This window comes from Budorcas taxicolor, chromosome 11, assembly GCF_023091745.1.
Source record: "Budorcas taxicolor isolate Tak-1 chromosome 11, Takin1.1, whole genome shotgun sequence".
NCBI lineage: Eukaryota > Metazoa > Chordata > Mammalia > Artiodactyla > Bovidae > Budorcas > Budorcas taxicolor.
The window spans coordinates 61,629,670-61,647,794 of NC_068920.1; the positions used below are offsets into that span (position 1 = coordinate 61,629,670).

At 51.0% G+C, this 18,125-nt stretch overlaps 1 protein-coding gene across 1 annotated transcript in view; it reads left to right on the top strand.

Moving 5' to 3' along the window:
- MALL (mal, T cell differentiation protein like) overlaps positions 1–18,125 on the top strand; it is a 32,788-nt gene that overhangs the window by 8,113 nt on the left and 6,550 nt on the right. The window contains exon 2 of the mRNA XM_052649085.1: positions 15,167–15,334. Within this exon, the coding sequence (XP_052505045.1) occupies positions 15,167–15,334 (168 nt within the window). The remainder of the gene's footprint in view (positions 1–15,166; positions 15,335–18,125) is intronic.

Genomic DNA, 18,125 nt, shown 5'->3' on the forward strand with positions numbered 1-18,125 from the left:
ATGCCTGACGGGGGCAGATGGAGACTAGGTGGGAAGGACCGTAAGCGGTGCCCGTTGTGTTTGGGAGAGAATGGAATGCCCAGGAAGTTCTGCCCACAGATAGGCTGCGGCGCAGGGGATTGTTTGCACCACTGCTGCCAAGGCTGAAAGGGCAGAGAGAAGACGCTGAAGCCCCAGAGGCTGAGCAGTACACGAAGCGACTGCCACGCACCAGGAGTCCCGTGAGCGGGGCCCCGCCCAGCGGGCTGCGGGCCTTGTGGGGAGGGGCTGTGCTGAGGACAGTGGTCTCCCGAGAGCAGAGGCACAGGGACCTGAAGGTTGGAGAAAACCCCAAGGAGTGATGGTGACAGGAACCCCCTCGAGTCCCCCCAGTGCCAGAACCTCGCAAGAATCCAGGTTCCAGACTTGCCTGGTGGTCAGGGGCTGACTCCACGCTCCCAGTGCAGGGGCCCAGGTTTCAGCCCTGGTCAGGGAGTTAGATCCCAAATGCCGCAACTAAGGACCGAGGCAAATTGTGTGCGTGCATGCTCAGTCGTGACCGGCTCTTCGTGCCCCGTGGACTGTAAGTTGCCAGGCTCTTCTGTCCATGGGATTTCCCGGGCGACAGCACTGGTGCAGGTTGCCACTTCCTACTCCAGGGGATCTTCCTGACCCAGGGGTCGAGCCAGCCTCTCTTTCATCTGCATTGGCCGGCAGATTCTCTACCCCTGTGCCACCTGGGAAGCCCCTAGCTATGACCTGGTGCAGGTAAATAAATAAATAAATATTTCTTAAAAACTGAAAAAGAATCCAGCTTTGGAGGGAGCTGGGAGCTGTGGCTGGCAGAGTCCAGCCCGCTTGGCAGAGCGGACCACAGCAGGACAGGTTTGAGCTGAGGGACCCTCGGAACTAACAGCCCATCGTCAGTTCTGCACACACCCCTCCTTCAGGCCCTGCTCTTCCTCCAAGAATTCGGCTGAACCACATGCAACCTTCCCTGAGCTGGTGGCCTCTCTCAGTTCGGACAAGACAGGCCGCCAAGCCTGCTGCTGGAAGGCCAGTCCCCAGAGAATTCCTCTTGCAGCAGGTGCCCTGAAGGAAACACCTGGGTGCCCTGGCACCCCGAGGCCCCTGGACCGCGGAGCCCCAGATAAGAAGTCTCAGCGATAAGCAGGCCCCACCTGCAGCCAGCGCCCTACCGGGGGTGCTCTTCCTGGAGGACTTGCCCCGGGGTGAGGGGAGGTTTCTAGAGTGTTGTCCGGACTGGCAGCGGCAGGGAGTAGACCAGAGTGGGGTGGGTTGGAGGGGCCCCCCGCGGGTTCCTGGCCTCGACTGCTCTCACCAGCCCTTCCCTGCTTCCTCCTCTACCGTGAGCCGCCCCGCCCCTCAGCTGCCGCTACCTAGTCAGATGTTCTCTGTCCCGGCCAGCTCTACTGCAGCAGACCACAGGCTCACGGCTCCTTGGGTGCCCAGCTCCGTCACTCCTGCCGCAGGCTGGACCCAGAGTGCAGCCCAGGGTGGGGTCTCCATGGACTCCCACCCAGGGGGGCCAGATAACACAGGTGTGGGGCTCCGGAGTCCTCTGATCTATTTCAAAGAGGTCCCACACACCGCCTCCCCCAGCCCCTTCCCTTGGAGGGATTCTCTGCCCCTACTTGCCCATCTGACTCTCTCTCTCTGCCCACATGACTCTGGGTGGGAGGAGTGATGTATTTATTTGAACATCCTCCCCTCTCTCTTTTTTTAAAATTTATTTGGCTGCGCTGGGTCTTAGTTGCAGCATGTTGAACCTAGTTCCCTGACTGGGGAGCAAACCCAGGTGCCCTACATTGGAAGTTCAGAGTCTCAGTCACTCGACCACCAAGGAATTCCCTGAACACTGTCCTCTTGGACAGCACGTTCTTGGCTAGTCCTTCCTGTGTGTGAGGATATAGGTGAGGATAAAACAGATGGGTGTTTGTTCCCATTTGGTCCCAGCTCCTGGCAGAAATGGGCAGGAGACTCAGGTTCCACCCTTGGGTCAGGAAGATCCCCTGGAGAAGGAAATGGCAACCCACTCCAATATTCGTGCCTGGGAAAGCCCACTGACAGAAGAGCCTGGTGGGCTACAGTCCATGGGGTCGCAAGAGTCAGACACAACTTAGGGACTAAACAACAGCAACCTGGCAGAAATGCCGGTCCGTGTCTGGGCCAGCCACTGGCCCAGAGGCATCAGGGGCAGCCAGCTGAGTGGGCACCAGGCCCGCAAAGGCGAGCCTGAGCTGCCGGTGAGTGGAGAGTCCAGCAGGCTACCTCCTGCCTCCTGCTCAAGGCGATCAACAGCACATGCTGGGCACCTGCGGGTCATGCCAGGCTCCCTGCCCCACACCAAGGACTCGAAGACCACAGGGCAGCGTCCTCCCTCCAGGACCTAGGGAGGCGTGAACAAGAGCAGCTTCCTGGAGGAGGCGACATCGGTCCAGCACCTGTTTTCGAGGATCTGGTCTTAGACTAGCAGGGAAGGAGCAAGCTGGGCAGGAGTCCCTGGGGACTAGAGTGAATGGTGACATCCTTGGGTCCTCGGTGCCTGACTGAGGGCAGGAACACGGCCACTGGTCACAAGATGTCTGCGGTTCCTGGGGGAGGGAGGAGGTGGGGACCTCTCCTGAGCCCAGGGGCTCCTTGGGGGACTTCCTGGGGACAATGGAAGGGTCACAAGGTTAATAAGCATAGTGGGGAGCCAAGAAGAGAGGTGGTGGGGCTGGGGAACGGGCAAGTCTGTCTATGAGGCCGCTGTGGGGAGCAGTACGCGTTTATACTGTTTCTTTACATCTCTCCTCTACTTTCTAACTTTTCCAAGGTACACAAGCTTTTTTAAAAAGGTGGGGGAGAATGTGTTCCCCAAAATGCTTAGGTTTTTTGGGTTTTTTTTGAGACTGGAAGGAAAAGCCCTTTAGACTTCGGAGGAATAAGAATGTTTTTATTATCCTAGTTCATGTTACATTGTAAATCTGTGCTGTTGAGTCAATGAGAAGCTGGGCCAGTGGGAAGTGGGGTGGGGGGCTCTGAATGGGTGGGTGCGGTCCTAGGGGAGGAAGCGATGGAGGGAGGGGAGGAAAGCAGAGGAGGCCTGGCCACTGACTCACCAGTCCCTCCCTCCGGCATCCTGCCCCTCCCGGGCTCACACCCCAGGGCAGGCACCAATTTCCCTGGCGCAGGGCCAGCCCAGGCCTGAGAGCCCTTGAGGGTACCAGGAGCTCCTAATATGGCTTGTTCTGCAGGGGGCGGGTGGACGGAGCTTTGGCCCGCACCATTGTTTCTGGAGTGGACCGGATAAGACAGGGGTCCTCGTGGGAGTTCAAGGGGCCTGGGCAGGCACTTTCCTGTTACCCTTAAAGCCACAGAGAGAAAATTCTCACTGCAAGAGTCAGTACGTAGTGACTGGTCTTTGGAAGGATCCTGGGTTGAATTATGGCGCCTAGAGCTTCCACATAAAGCTGGTGGTTTGGGAGTCCCAGATTACAGCCCAGGCCTGCCACATGCCCCTTGCTCATGGGTACTTGTGGAAAGTCGCTTGATCTCTCAGAACCGGCTTCCTCCCCCATCAAAGGAGGTGACATGCCAGCCCAAAGAGCTTCACAGGCTGCAGAGATGGTGGTAATCAGAATCCACATGGGCGCTGGGTTCCTGAGCCGCCCACAGGGAGGGCCGCAGCTAGGTGAGGACTTCAGGGGTGCCCGCCCCCACCCCTGGGAGGGCCTGAAGGAGGCTGGGCCCCTACCCTCCAGCTGTGGAGGCCCTGGTGCCTTTATGCCAAGTTCCATCAGCGCAGACGGAGGACATTCCAGGAACTCCTCCGAGTGTCTCACAGCCCCTCGTCCCTTCTGGCTTCCTCTCAGAGGCTCACGCTTCCCACAGACCTCAGCGTGATCCCCCAGGACCAGGGCTGAGGCTCCTGCTGCCGTCCAGCTGCGAGCTGACGCCAGGGAGGGCACGGGGGGCTCTGGGGGGGAGGGGGCCCGCACCAGCCTGGACTGAGGCTCTCGGACAGAAAGAGGCAGACTGGAGCTAGGGGTCCACTCCTGGCCATGATGCACGAAAAAAATGCGTTTCCGTGGCAACTTTGTGTGTGTGTGTGTGTCTGTGTGTGACTAATTAGAACAAAAGATTCAGGAAACAGTATTGCCCTTTCCTATGAACAAGGCGTTGTATTTTCTTCACTAGCCTACTTACATGTTTGTTTCAAAACAAACTACTTTTTATTGAAGTAAAGTTGATTTACTATGTTGTGTTAGCCTCAGATGTAGGGCAAAGTGATTCATATATATTCTTTCAGATTCATTCCCATTATGTTTTTTTTTTAGATAGAGTTTTTCATTTATTTCTGGCTGAGTGGGGTGTTCGGTGCTCTGGTGGGCTTTCTCTAGTTGCAGCGAGCGGTAGCTCCTCTTGTTGTAGGGCACAAGCTCTCAGTGAGAGGGCTTCAGTAGCTGTGAGCACTGGCTTAGCTGCTCAAGGCATGTGGGATCTTCCTGGACAGGGGATTGACTCCATGTCCCCTGTATTGCAAGGTGAACAGTAGCCACTAGACCGCCAGGGAAGCCCCCCTCCATCATAGGTTTTCATGAGACCCTGCATATAGTTTTTCCCTGCGCTATACAGTAGGTCCTTGTTTATCCATTTCACACATAGTGCCGTGTATCTGTTTATCCCAAACCCCAGGTGTATCCCTCCCAACCCCTTTCTCCTTTGGCAGCCATGCGTTTGCTTCCTATGTCTGGGAGTCTGTTTCTGTTCTGTAATAGACTCATTTGCATCTTTCTATGTGTACGTGATACCAGAGGACATTTGTCTCTGTCTGATGCTCTTTGCTTAGTGTGACCGTCTCTAGGCCCATTCGTGTTGCTGCTAGTCTATTTCACTTTTTAAAAAAATATTCATTTGTTTGTTTATTTGGCTGCTCCAGGTCTTGGTTGTGGCATGTGGGTTCTTCTGTCTTCATTGTGGCATGCAGGATCTTTACCTTCCTGACCAGGAGTCAAACCCGGGACCCTGCCTCTGGACCACCAGGGAAGTCCCTACTTAACCTTTTAATGCCGGTAGTGAGCAGGGGGATTTCATCAGCCACTAATAGATCTCAGCTGCCGTTTGGAAGGCTGGGTGCTGGGGGCACTGCACAGGCTCAGGAGACTGCTGGGTGTTGGCCGAGTTTGGCCTGGGGATTCCGGGAAGCCAACTGCGGGAGTTCTAAGAGGTGGTGAAGGGCATAGGTCATGTGAGCAGACTCTTATCCCAGGTCCTTAGCAGTGCTGTGACGAGGGCTGCAAAACGGCTGGAACGGAAGGGAAGTGGAAGACCTCATATCCCCGTAAGCCCAGAGGAGCTGGCGGGCTCTGCCTGGGCTGGTTCTTTGGCAGCACAGTTGTGTCATCCAACCCAGCCTCTTCCCACCTCTCCTCTTCCTCATCATAGCTCCAGCCCTAAACCCAGACAAGCCATGGCCAGAGCAAGGGCAGAACTGTCTCATCCCCGAGGCAGGAAGAAACCCTTCCCAGGACCCAGAAGCCTTGCATCTCGTTGTCCAGGGTGGTCACGTGTGTGTCCCAGCCAAGACATACGTTGAGCCTAAGGGATGCTGGAAAGTCACCTGCTACATCTCCTACCCCACCCCACCCCACTGCCCACCAGTACGCCCAGCTGGGCGGTTTATTCCATAGGGAGGACTTGCTCATTTGTCTTGTCTCTCTTCCGGCTTTTCTCTAGTTGCAGCAAGCAGGGCTACCCTCTCGTTGCGGTGCTCGGGCTGCTCTTTGCAGGGGCTTCTTCGGCTGTGGAGCGTGGGCTTCAGGGCGGGCGGGCTGCGGCGGTCACAGCACGTGAGCTCAGCAGGCGCGGCGCCCGGGCTCGAGCGCGGGCTCAGTAGTGGTGCACGGGCTTAGCTGCTCTGCAGCCTGTGGGATCTCCCCGGATCAGGGATCGAACCCGCGCCTCCCGCCTTGACAGGCAGACTCTTCACTACTGAGCCACCAGGGAAGCCCCGTGGGAGGAATGAAAAAAAGACAACTCTCTGCAATGTTGCCTGCTGCGGCATCATCCATAACAGGGAAAATCCACACCTCTTTGCCCTGGGGCCTAATTGACTAAATGAAGTGTTATCAACGTGATGGAATGTAATGGTGCCATTGAAAGTACAGGCGGGCCTCACTACTCACGGATTCTGCGTTTCCAAGTTCCCTTGCTCACTAAATGTTATTTGTAAGCCCACAATCCATAGTTGAGGTGTTGTCACGCAGATTCGAGGACGTGTGCCATTGGAGGCAGTGCAGACAAAACTTCGAGTCCCAAGTCTGAGACACGCACATTTCAACCTGAGGTCAATCCCTGCCGTCTTAAACGCACGCTTAGTTGTTCAGTCATGCCCAGCTCTTTTTGACCTTTCGGACTAGAGCCTGCCAGGCTCCTCTGTCCGTGGGATTTTGCAGGCAAGAATGCTGGAGTGGGTTGTCATTCCCTCCTCCAACAAGTCTTCCAAACCCAGGGATTGAACCCGTAGCTCCTACATCTCCTGTATCACAGGTGGATTCTTTACCCACTGAGCCAGGGGGAAGCGCTTGCCTTGCTACAGCGCATAGCGTTAACAGGGCCCTTTCCCAAGTCTGTTTAGTGCCTCGTCTTGCTAAGTTTTGTGCTTGGCTTTTTGTTGGTGATTTTAGTATTCAAAATAGTCCAAGTACACCGCTGAAGTTATGTCTGGTGTTCCTAAGTTTGGCAAGGCAGTGACTTGCCTTACCTTGAAAGTCAGTGTTAGGTAAGCGTATAGTTATAGAGCTTGACATTCGGTGACAGCTCGATATTAATGGATTAACATTACATATTAACTATACTGAATAATGTGTCTTTAACCAGAAAGATACATAAAACAAAGTTATTTGTTGGTCAGTTGATGATATTTTGACCACAAGTTTGTAGGAATGTAGTCTGTGTTTCCCAAGGAGCAATGATTCACCATTCACACCTAAACGCGCCAGTGTTCAGGACAACTTGACAGAACTACCTCGAACGACAAGAATCGACTGTATCATTAAGCCATGGAGCAAAATGGAAAAATACCAAAAAAAATTGAATACAAAATGCATGTTCCCCACAGTTCGCCACCAGCACTCGGCCCCAAAAGGAACATCACATAATAAAAGAATTCCTCTGCTGATAACATTAACCTTAATTTTACAATCGACTTAAAATCTTAGGATTGAAAAAATGATGAACAGATCTAGGGACTTCCCTGGTGGGCCAGTGGTTAAGACTCCACGATTCCATTAAAGCGGACACGGGTTTGATCCCTGGTCTAGGAACTAAGACTCCACATGCCGCACGATCAGAAAATAAGACACAGATCTAATTCCTGTTTTGCCATTTAAACCATTAAATTACCCTGGGGTTGAGCATTCTGAGTGGGCAGTACCGAAGTCCTGAGGGATGCCCGTGCTGGCCTCGGTGACATGAACGGGGTGCTCTGTTTGCAGAGGCTGTGACTCTCTGGGCGTTTTGTACCAGAACCTCCAGACGGGCTCCAAACAGCAGCTCCTGCATGGGGCTCGTCTTATTTTTCCCTTCTAAAGGATGTGCATCAAACATACAGTTGTCCATTCATGTTCACAGCAGCACTACCCCCAGTAGCTGAAAGGCGGAAGTGGCACCAAAGGATGAGTAAATAAATAGACATGAGGGGACCTCCCTGGTGGTCCAGTGGTTCCATCCCCGGTTGGGGAACTAAGCTCCCACATACCGTGGGACAACTGAACCTACACTCCAGAGCCTGAATGCCAAAACTAAGGCCTGGCACAGCCAAAAATAAGTAAGTAAATACATATTTTGCCAATAAAATAAAATAGATATGTGGTATATTCATATAATGGAATGCTGCCATGCTCAGTCACTGAGTTCTGTCTGACTCTTCGTGACCCTATGGACTGTAGCCTACCAGGCTCTTCCGTCCATGGAATTTTGCAGGCAAAAATAGTGAAGTGGGTTGCCATTTCCTTCTCCAGGGAATCTTCCTGACCCAGGGATGGAACCCAAGTCTCCTGTGTTTCCTGCATCGGCAGGCAGATATATATATATACTTTTTTACCACTGAGCCATCTGAGCAGCCCCCATAATGGAATATTATTCAGTTTTTAAGAGGAAGGAAAGTATTCTGAGTGCAATAAGCTAGAAACAAAAGAACAAATACTCTATGATTCCATTCATACAAGGTAGAGTAGTCAAACTTTTAGGGACAGAGGAATGGTGGTTGTCAAGGGCTGGAGGAGGGGGTATAGTAAGTTAGTGTTGAATGGGACAGAGTTTCAGTTTTGCCAGATGAAGTGTCCTGGAGATGGATGGATGGTGGAGATGGCACACAACCTTGTGGATGCTCTTAATACCCCTGAGTAAGGTAAGTGTTGTCGCTCAGTCGTGTCCAACTCTTTGCGACCACATGGACTGTAGCCCGCCAGGGTCCTCTGTCCAAGGAATTCTCCAGGCAAGAATACTGGAGTGGGTAGCCATTCCCTTCTTCAGGGGATCTTCCCGACCCAGGGATCGAACCCAGGTCTCCCACACTGCAGGCAGATTCTTTGCAATGTGAGCCCCTAGAGAAGCCTCTGAACTGTACATTTAAAAGCAGTTAAAATGGCACGCTTTGTTCAGTGTATTTTATCACAGTTTTGGAAGATAAACAATGCCCAAGGGACTTGGACTCATGTGGCTACTGGAATGTGTGAGACAATAGTTTTCTTCATCTTGAAACATCTGAGCATCGGAAGGGGCCCCGAAATGGTCCTGGTTCCCATCGTGCACAAGCCAGACCTTGTTCTTCCTTCAGCTCATTCTTCCCGGGCCGTCAGAGGGAGCAGGAGCCCCCAGTTCTCTTGGCCCCACTGACCTCCCGGGCCTCCCTGTCTCGAGTCTGGCCTTCTCGTTTTCGGTTTGTGAACCTGTGTTTCTTGATCTGGCCTTGTTGGGTCTCGTTGCAGCACACAGGTTCAGTAGCTGCAGTCCTCCAGGGTGTGCAGTTTCAGCAGCTGCCGTGTGTGGGCCTAGTCGCTCCACAGCATGTGGGATCTTCGTTGCCTGGCCAGGGACTGAACCCTCGTCCCCTGCATTGCAAGGTGGATTCTTAAGAACTGGACTAGCTGCCTGTGATGGTCAAAAAAAAAAAAAAAAAAAAGAACTGGACCGCCAGGGAAGTCCCACGAGTCTTTTTCCTGCAGCTTGTGTTCACCTGAGTCCCAGTGAAGGGGAGGAGGGGCCACCAACCTTTCCTGAAGATTAAGCCAAGTGGTAAGGAGAGGAATGCAGGGTTGGTGGTGAGTGGACCAGCCAGGCTGAAATAACGCCCAGCTATGCAGAAAAACCTGCCTCTGGTATCAGCCAGAGTATCGTATGGCCAGCATCTCCCCCTGTTCCCAACCCCACGGCTGGCCCCACCGGGACCACGCCTCCCGGGAGTGGCCAGGAGCCCAGCCCTGAGCCTGGCCAAAAGAACAGCCGCTCCCTCTTCACACGGGGTCATTGTGAGGGCAGCTGTCATCATGGGCGATCCGGGCGATCCGAGTGAAGTTCCCAGCCCCGGGTCAGTGCACCCAGCCCCTGCCCCAGCCCCTCGGAGGCCCCCTGGCTCCCCTCCTGCTCTGTCCTCTTAGGACAGACCCTCTCTCCCCAAAGGAAAGGCAGTTCTCTTCTTGTCACTCCCATTCAGGATCTTTTCAAAAGTCCCTGTTGAAGTATAGCTGACTTTCAATGTTGCCTTAGTTTCAGGCGTACAGCCAAGTGCATCAGTTATACACAGCGCATATCCACTCTTTTCAGATTCTTTTCCATACAGGTCATTACACAGTGTCGAGACGAGCTCCCTGTACTCAGTAGCTCAGTCGTGTCTGGCTCTTTGCGACCCTGTGGACTGTAGCCTTCCGGGCTAGCTGTCCATATATGGTAGTACGTATGCGTCAACCTCAATCTCCCGATTTATTTCTCCCTCTCCCCCTTCTCCCTTGGTAACCGTAAGTTTCTTTTCTACATCTGTGACTCTATTTCTGTTTTGTAAATGTGTTTACACCATTTTTTAAGAGCCCGCATATAAGTGGTATCACATGATATTCGTGTTTCTCTCTCTGACTTACCTCACTCAGTTTGCCAGTCTCTAGGTCCATTCATTTTGCTGCAAAATCTTTCGACTTTTGAAGTGAGCCCCCATCATCCAACCCAGTGTCTTTCTTCTTTCTTTTTCAATGTGTATGTTGGTGATTTGGATTCATTTAAAAGATCTTGTCTCTCAGCCAAGAAATTCTCCTCCCGGGAGGTCAGGGCATGATTGGTTTATTGGGTCTCATTCCAGAAATATTCAAACCAATGCACATATATACATACATACGCTTATACATTCTCTTCTTCTATGTAAGTCATAGCACACCTGGCACACTGCTCTCTGCCTTGTACAATTCTAGGCTCTGTTCTATTCTGATACACAGTTTTTCATTCTCTTTGAAGGCTGCTGAGTTTTCCACTGTATGACATAATTGCTCTCACGACCCCCGCTCACACCGGACAAAACATTCGGGATGCTTCTTTATCTTTCTGTCACCAGCAGGCTTCAACAAACAACATTGTGCCTTCACCGTTTCGTGCATGTGTGCTGTCTGTAGGACAGACTCCCAAAGTGAAATTACTGGGTCGAAGAGTATATGCATTTAATATCTTGATCAACATCATCAAAATAGTAGACTGGCTGATGGCACCATTATCTATCCTGGAAATGGTAACGGACTTCAACCTGGGGGCTGCAGGTGGGCTTGGAGGGACTGTGAGTTCCCACATCTGTAGATAAAATCATGCGTGTACGCAGGTACATTTTTCTAGCAAAGCATTCATTAACTCCTTAGAAGGGTCTGTGCCCCCTCATTGCTATCTCATCTCCTCGCCGATTGGTATCCCGGCTCTTCCAGAAGTGAACCTCCTATCCCTCAGGAAGACTGGCCTTGGACTTTCCCTCTCCTGGGTTTTTCTCGGGGAAGATTCCCTCCCATGTCCTTGTAGCCAATAACACGGCCAACAATGGTTGCTCAACACTCACCCTGTGCATGAGAGACTCATCTAATGCTCACAGGAACCAGGAAAGAGGAGTCCTCCCCACCTCCTCTGTTTGATGAACCAGCACATGGATGCAGAAATGGGTTAAATAATCTGCCCCTTTAGCAGAGCTAGGATTTGGACCCGGAAGCCTCAGTACTGCTTCTGCATGAACTGGAGTGAAAGAGCCTGGAAGCAACAGGATGGGCCCTGGGGCTTCTCAGTCTTCACTGCTTCACCTGGGAAATTTTTAACAATGCAGCCTCCCTCACCGTCTCTGGGGCAACGTCCGGACCTTGGGGCTTCCTCAGAGTCCCTGGAAGGTCCCAGGAGTAGCAGGACTCAGGGTGTGGTGAGGGTTAAGGCTCAGGAATTTACATATTTTAAAAGCACCTTACCCTTATGGAACAGTTTTGGCATAATTCTTTTCTTTATTAAGCATTCTTCAAAATAATAATTATTGGCGGTATAGTGGTGAACATGGCTGCCTTCCAAAATAATAAGCATCCTCCAAAAATGACCAAAGTAGGGCTTTTAAAAAGCATCATTTTCAACTCATGGATTTCAGCTTGGTTGATACAGTCCAATCCACTGGGTGCAGTGATAAAGAACCCGCCTGCCAATGCAAGAGACACAGGTTCGATCCCTGGGTCAGGAAGATCCCCTGGAGAAGGAAATGGCAACCAGCTCGAGTATTCTTGCCTGGGGAATCCCATGGACAGAGGAGCCTGGCGGGCTACAGTCTATGAGGTCACAAAGAGTCGGACAAGACTGAGCGACTAGGCGCAATCCACAGTAGTTATTATATTTATTTGAAGGTCAAATTGCCCCATCTTTAGTCAGCAGCAGCCTTCTGAATCCTTCTGACCTAATCCCAAGAGCCTTTAAAAATATTTTGCTGTCTGCTCTGATGATATATCAGGTTCCCCAGCCCCGATCTGGAACTGGCTATTGCTCCTGACTACATCTGGGTGCTGTTACCCCAGTTCTCATCCTCTAGCTCTAACCAGCTCTCTAAATGTGAGGGGCCTATTCTCCATGTTTTAGAGAAGAATGAGTAATAAATAAACTTATTGTTAAGCTCTACCCTCCCTTAAGTGATCCCTTCCAGTTTCAGTTCAACCTTTAGAAAACACACAGGTGAGTAATCTGTGTTTGCTCTTAAGAAACAGACTGCCAAAATCGTACCTGAAATACACTTGCTTGAAATATCTGCCTTTAATACAATCTTCTTCCACGTTGAAGGCCAGCCCCCAACATCTAAAAATATCTCCAACTCTTGAGATAACAAAAAATGAGGGTTAAAAGGAGAGAATGATTTAGGTTGCCAAGCCAATTTGGAAAGCTAAATATGAATTTAGAAAAAAAAGGTCAAGACAAATATTCAAAATTGTTTTCCCTGTAATGAATCCAACCGAGGCTGCTTGAGACAGAAACAGGATAGCAAACTCCACTGGTTTTAAATTTACCAGGAGTTTGGCCTTGGCCTTGGTTCCCTTCTAATGTTCAGAAGATAGAGGGTGTGGAAATAAAAAGTAAATAACATTCCTTTGTGTAAAGCTGATTGTGCAACCTTTATGCCAAGAAGAAGGGGCAATTTGAGTAGATTCTCCCAAATGCTCAGGGGCCCCCCTTGGGGCATGGAATCTGGTGAGGAGGAGAGCCCTACCCGTGCCCCGCTCTATGTCCCACGCGGTCTCAGACCTCAGTCCCTCCTTCCATTTCCTTCTCCAGATGCTCCCAGGAGGGCAGCGTCTCACACGCTGCGAGAATGAAATGCGGACACATAGATGGTGTGCGTGTGGTAGTGTCTGCCCAAGGCGGCCTCTGAGGGCAGGAGCCGGGGTGGGGAGACCCTTTGCCAGCACTGATGGGCCAGTAGGGCTGAGGCAGGGAAGCTGGCAATAAGAGGCAGCAGGTATCAAGTGGCAGCTCTCTGTAGGAAGCCCCTGGGAGTTTGAATTCCTGTACAGATGAAATGAGGCCATCTGAGTGAATGCATTTTATTTATAGATAAATTTTTTTGGTGCTGGGTCTTCATTGCTGTGTGAGGGCTTCCTCTAGTTTCAACAAATGGGGGGCTACACTTGTTGCGGAGTGCGAGCTCTAAAGATGGGGCTCAGTAGTCGTGGTACTCAGATGTGTGGGTGGGGTCTTCCTGGACCAGGGACGGAACCCATGTCCCCTGAATATGCAGTTGTATTCCTAACCACTGGACCACCAGGGGTGAATGCACCTCTGTGAATGCACTTTATAAACTCTAAAGCCCCTCGTGAACAAGAGGTAGTGCTGGTGGGTTTATCATCATGGGGGTTTAGTTGCTAAGTTGTGTCCGACTCTTTGCAACCCCATGGACTGTTGTCCACTAGGCTTCCGTGTCTGTGAAATTTTCCAGGCGAGAATACTGGAGTGGGCTTCCATCTCCTTCTCCGGGGGGTCTTCCCACGCGGGGATTGAACCTGGGCCCCCTGCCTCAGGCGCACTCTTTACCAGCAGGGAAGCCCTGGGGTTTATCACTGAGTCATGCCTGCTTTTCTCCAGGCCCTGGGCTGGACGCCAGGAATACATCGGTGAATGGCACAGACCATTCTCTGCCCTCAGAGGTCTCCTGTGAATGTAAAATTCTATAGGTTCCACAGTCACTAAGTCCTGAATGCCATTGCCGCTAACAGCCAGCATTGTTTGGGTACTGGCAGTGGGCCAGCATCTTCAGGCATTTCTCAAGGCTTGGTGGGGAAGGTGCTTGGCAGGTGCCCCCAAGCCACGCTCTGGCACCTCCCTCAGCATCAGCCACCTGGTCACTGTAATCAACACACAGGAGCCTGGCTCAGGAGGACAGCAGCTCTTGCTCCTCTACTCTCCCTGCTCGGAACGAGGCAGCCCCAGCTCGCTCGTGGGCAGTCCCGGGTCCAGCCTAGGACTTCCACAGTTCACCTGGAGATTGTTTCTGAGGCCTGGGGCAGTGTGCTCTCAGAGGCAGCCAGGCTTCCGGGGACGTTCCCAACCCTGCACGAGGCTGGGAAGCTCTGCCCTGTGGCCCACTCCCTGGTCTCTTCTGGCGTCTCCTCCTGTTGCCTTTCGCTTTGGAAGAGCCTGAGAATTCTCCATAAATTCAAAAGTGCTTCGGCCTCCAGGACAACGGCAGTGGGACCCCGGAAGGGACGGGGTGACTTGTTTATGTCTGAAAGTGAGAGCGTTAGTCGCTCAGTCAAGCCCCACTCTTTTGCAACCCACGGACTGTAGCCTGCCAGGCTCCTCTGTCCATGAGATTTCCCAGGCAAGAATGCTGGAGTCGTCAGTTATTCCCTTTTCTAGGGAATCTTCCTGATCCAGGGATCAAACCCAGGTTTCCTGCATGACGGGCAGATTCTTTACCATCTGAGCCACCTGGGAAGCCCATATCTGTGTCTATGTGTCATTTATTTGTAAGATGAGAGCTGCTAGTCCCAGGAAGGACCTGAAAGTTGTGTATCTTTCATCCGAGCTAGACAGAAGTAAGTGGAGCCCTTTATACAGAAAGTCTCTAAGAGAATCATTTAGAACTGAGCTAAGCCTATAGTCATGATCACAATCAATCTTCAACAAATATAGGAGGGAAAAGGTGAACAGGAATGAACCTTGACAGAAGCCACAAACTGCAGAATCAGGCTCTCAAGACCAAGACAAAGGGATCATCAGATTGAATATAAAATGAATACAAGTGTATTTAATAAAAAGATATCCATACCTCAGCACACTGTATCACCTTTGCACAAACTGGAGAAGACCAAAGATGAAAGTGCAAGTGTTAGCCACTCAGTCGTGTTCCGCTCTTAGTGACCCCGTGGACTGTGGCCCACCAGCTCCTCTGTCCATGGGATTCTCCAGGCAAGAATACTGGAGTGGGTAGCCATTCCCTTCTCCAGGGGATCTTCCTGATCCAGGGGTCGAACCCGGGTCTCCCAAATTACAGGCAGATTCTTTACCACCTGAGCCACCAGGGAAGCCCCTGAAGAGAGCTTAGCCAAAGCCAGAGGAGGGCAGAGGTGGGAAATACGCAAAGAGCATCACACTCAGCACCAGCCAATAACGCGCCTTCTTCCATGCTTTTCTCTTACAGATATTTGGGGTCTGGGTCTGGATCCTGGTGGCAGCCACGCAGGTAGCAAGCCCGCTGCTTCAAGGATGGGTGATGTACGTCTCGCTCACCTCTTTCCTCATCTCCCTGATGCTCCTGTTGTCTTACGTGTTTGGATTTTACAAAAGATACGAGTCCTGGAAAATTCTGGTAAGAATCAGGGAGAGAGACCCAGGGCCTGAGGCTCCTCCCAGACCAACGTCCTGGGCGTGGTTGAGGAAAAACATGGGTGGGAGGAGGAACCAGAGACGCTTCCTGGGCTGAGCCCCTAGGGAATCTCGACATTTCATCTGAATGTGTTTACTATAAGATCATGATGCTGGGAAAGAACTGGGGTCAGGAGGAGAAGGGGGCACCAGAGGATGAAAAAGTAGGATGGCATCATCGACTCAATGTGTTGTAGCCATGTGTTCCGGGAAACAAACTCGCTCAGAAGGACAGTGCAGATAGTGGAGTGCAGTCTGTTACGCCGGCGCGCCCAAGGCAGAGTCTCCTCTTAGCCCAGGACCCCGACCAGTTTTTGTAAAACCTTATATACCCTAAGTGTACGTGCTCAAACCCACCTCCCCAAATTCCCTGAAATTAGTCTGGACAAAATAAAAGAGAGACACGATCAAAAGTTAACCCATGATTCATGTGTCATAAGCCTAGATAGTTATTGACTTTTATCAATAGGCCTGTGGTGATACCCCAGAAGCATAATGGGATTTACGACTTTGTTCTGTTACAGAGATAATTACTATACTCTTTTAGGTGACAGAGAGTCTAGGTATGAGTCCAGAGGCTCCTTCATCCGGGGGCATCTGGTTTTCCATTGGTATGTCGTTTCCATAGATACTGGGCATATAGCTCAAAGTCCACAGTCCAGCCCAAGATGGAGTCCTGCTTTCAAGGTGGAGCCTGTTCTGTCTGTTTCCTCCTTCAAATGGACATGAGTTTCAGCAAACTCCAAGTGATAGTGAGGTACAGAGGAGCCTGGCATGCTGCAGCCCAAGGAGGCGGACATGACTTAGCAGCTGAACAACTATTAGAGAGGGCTTCAGTAGTAAAAGGGGCTTCCCTGGTGGCTCAGACAGTAAAGCGCCTGCAATGCGGGAGACCTGGGTTCCATCCCTGGGTCGGGAAGATCCCAAGGAGAAGGAAATGGTAACCTGCTCCAGGACTCTTGCCTGGAGAATCCTATGGACAGAGGAGCCTGGTGGGCTACAGTCCACAGGATCGCAAAGATGCGGACACGACTGAGCGACTTCACTTTCACTTTCAGTAGTAAAGAATCCACCCGCCAATGCAGGAGATGCAGGAGACAAGGGGTTCGGTCCCTGGGTTGAGAAGGTCCCCTGGAGACGGAAATGGCAAGTCCACTCCAGGACTCCTGCCTGGGAAATCCCATGGACAGAGGAGCCTGGTGGAGTACAGTCCGTGGAGTTCCAGAGTTCGACACGACTTAGCTACTAAACAACAACAACTATTGGATGGGAATAAAAGCATTCCTCTGCCGGAATCCATCCTGCTTTGTATTCCCCTCCACTGCCTCCCTTTATAGGTGTATATGCACAGCCCAGCTCCTCCTGTAGCAGGCACATCCTAATGCATTTCCCCTCTAATTTTAATTTATGGTTAAATAATTTGAGCAGTATTGAAAGAAATATAGTAGGAAAAGAATAATCCCGATCTCAAGGTCTATCCACAATCACCTATCACAATTCATTCTTCCCTATTCCTGGCAAATTTCATATAAAATGTATAAATCTCACTGAACCAATCATTTTAGACGTAGAGTCTTTCATTTATTATTATGCCATCCATTAACTATTTTTCATGTCATCACACCATCCCGATAACCATTGAAATATTTCTCTATTGAACAATTCAAAACAGAAGTAGGGAGGATTGTATTGATATTATGGATCCTCATGTAACCCTAACCCAGATTCCAGCATTTTCAAGACTTTATCACATTTGCTCCACCTAGCTTTTTTTCCCCTAAAGAATCTTGAAGTAAATCCCCAACACCATGTCATTCCATTCTACATGTTGTAGCCACGCGTTCCGGGAAACAAACTCACTCAGAACGGCGGTGCAGACAGTGGAGTGCAGTTTATTACACGGGCGCGCCCAAGGCAGAGTCTCCTCTTAGCCAGGGACCCCGACCAGCATTTGTGAAAATCTTTTATACCCCATGTGCACGTGCGTGAACCCACCACTCCAAATTCCTTGAGACTTACATCAGCCAAGGAAAATACAATCCCAGTAAGCCCATCATTCACGCGCTGTGTGCTCATGTGCTCAAACAGTTAGCCAATAATCAATAAACCCGAGGTTACACTCTGATAGATACAGAAAAATATACGGTCTGTCTGGAGGAAGGGGTGATTAGTGTATGTTTTCTCTTGGGTGATGAGTAACCTAGATCCGACCTTCAAGGTTCCCCTGTCTGGAGGGGGTCTTATCCTTCTGTTGCTGTGTTCATAGGCACTGAACACAGAGTTCAGAGTCCACTGGAAAGGTGGCCGAGCATGATCAGCATGAAGAGGCCTAAGATGGAGTCCAGGCCCTATGAGTTCCTTCTTCATACACACTTCACTGTGGAATGCCTCCAAAAAAATACACAAGCTTTCTTACATTATCAAACTTACTTAAAGTCAGTGGTAATTCCTCATTATCATCAAAGGCACAGGTCACAGTTCTGGAAAATTATAACTGTCCCCCATTATAACACAGTCACTACCCTGGTGGCTCAGACGGTAAAAGCATCTGCCTATAATGCTGGAGACCCCGGGTGGATCCCTAGGTCGGGAAGATTCCCTGGAGAAGGAAATGGCAACACACCCCAGTACTCTTGCCTGGGAAAATCCCATGGACGGAGGAGCCTGGTAGGCTATAGTCCACAGCGTTGCAAAGAGTTGGATACGACTGAGCGACTTCACTTTCTTTCCCATTA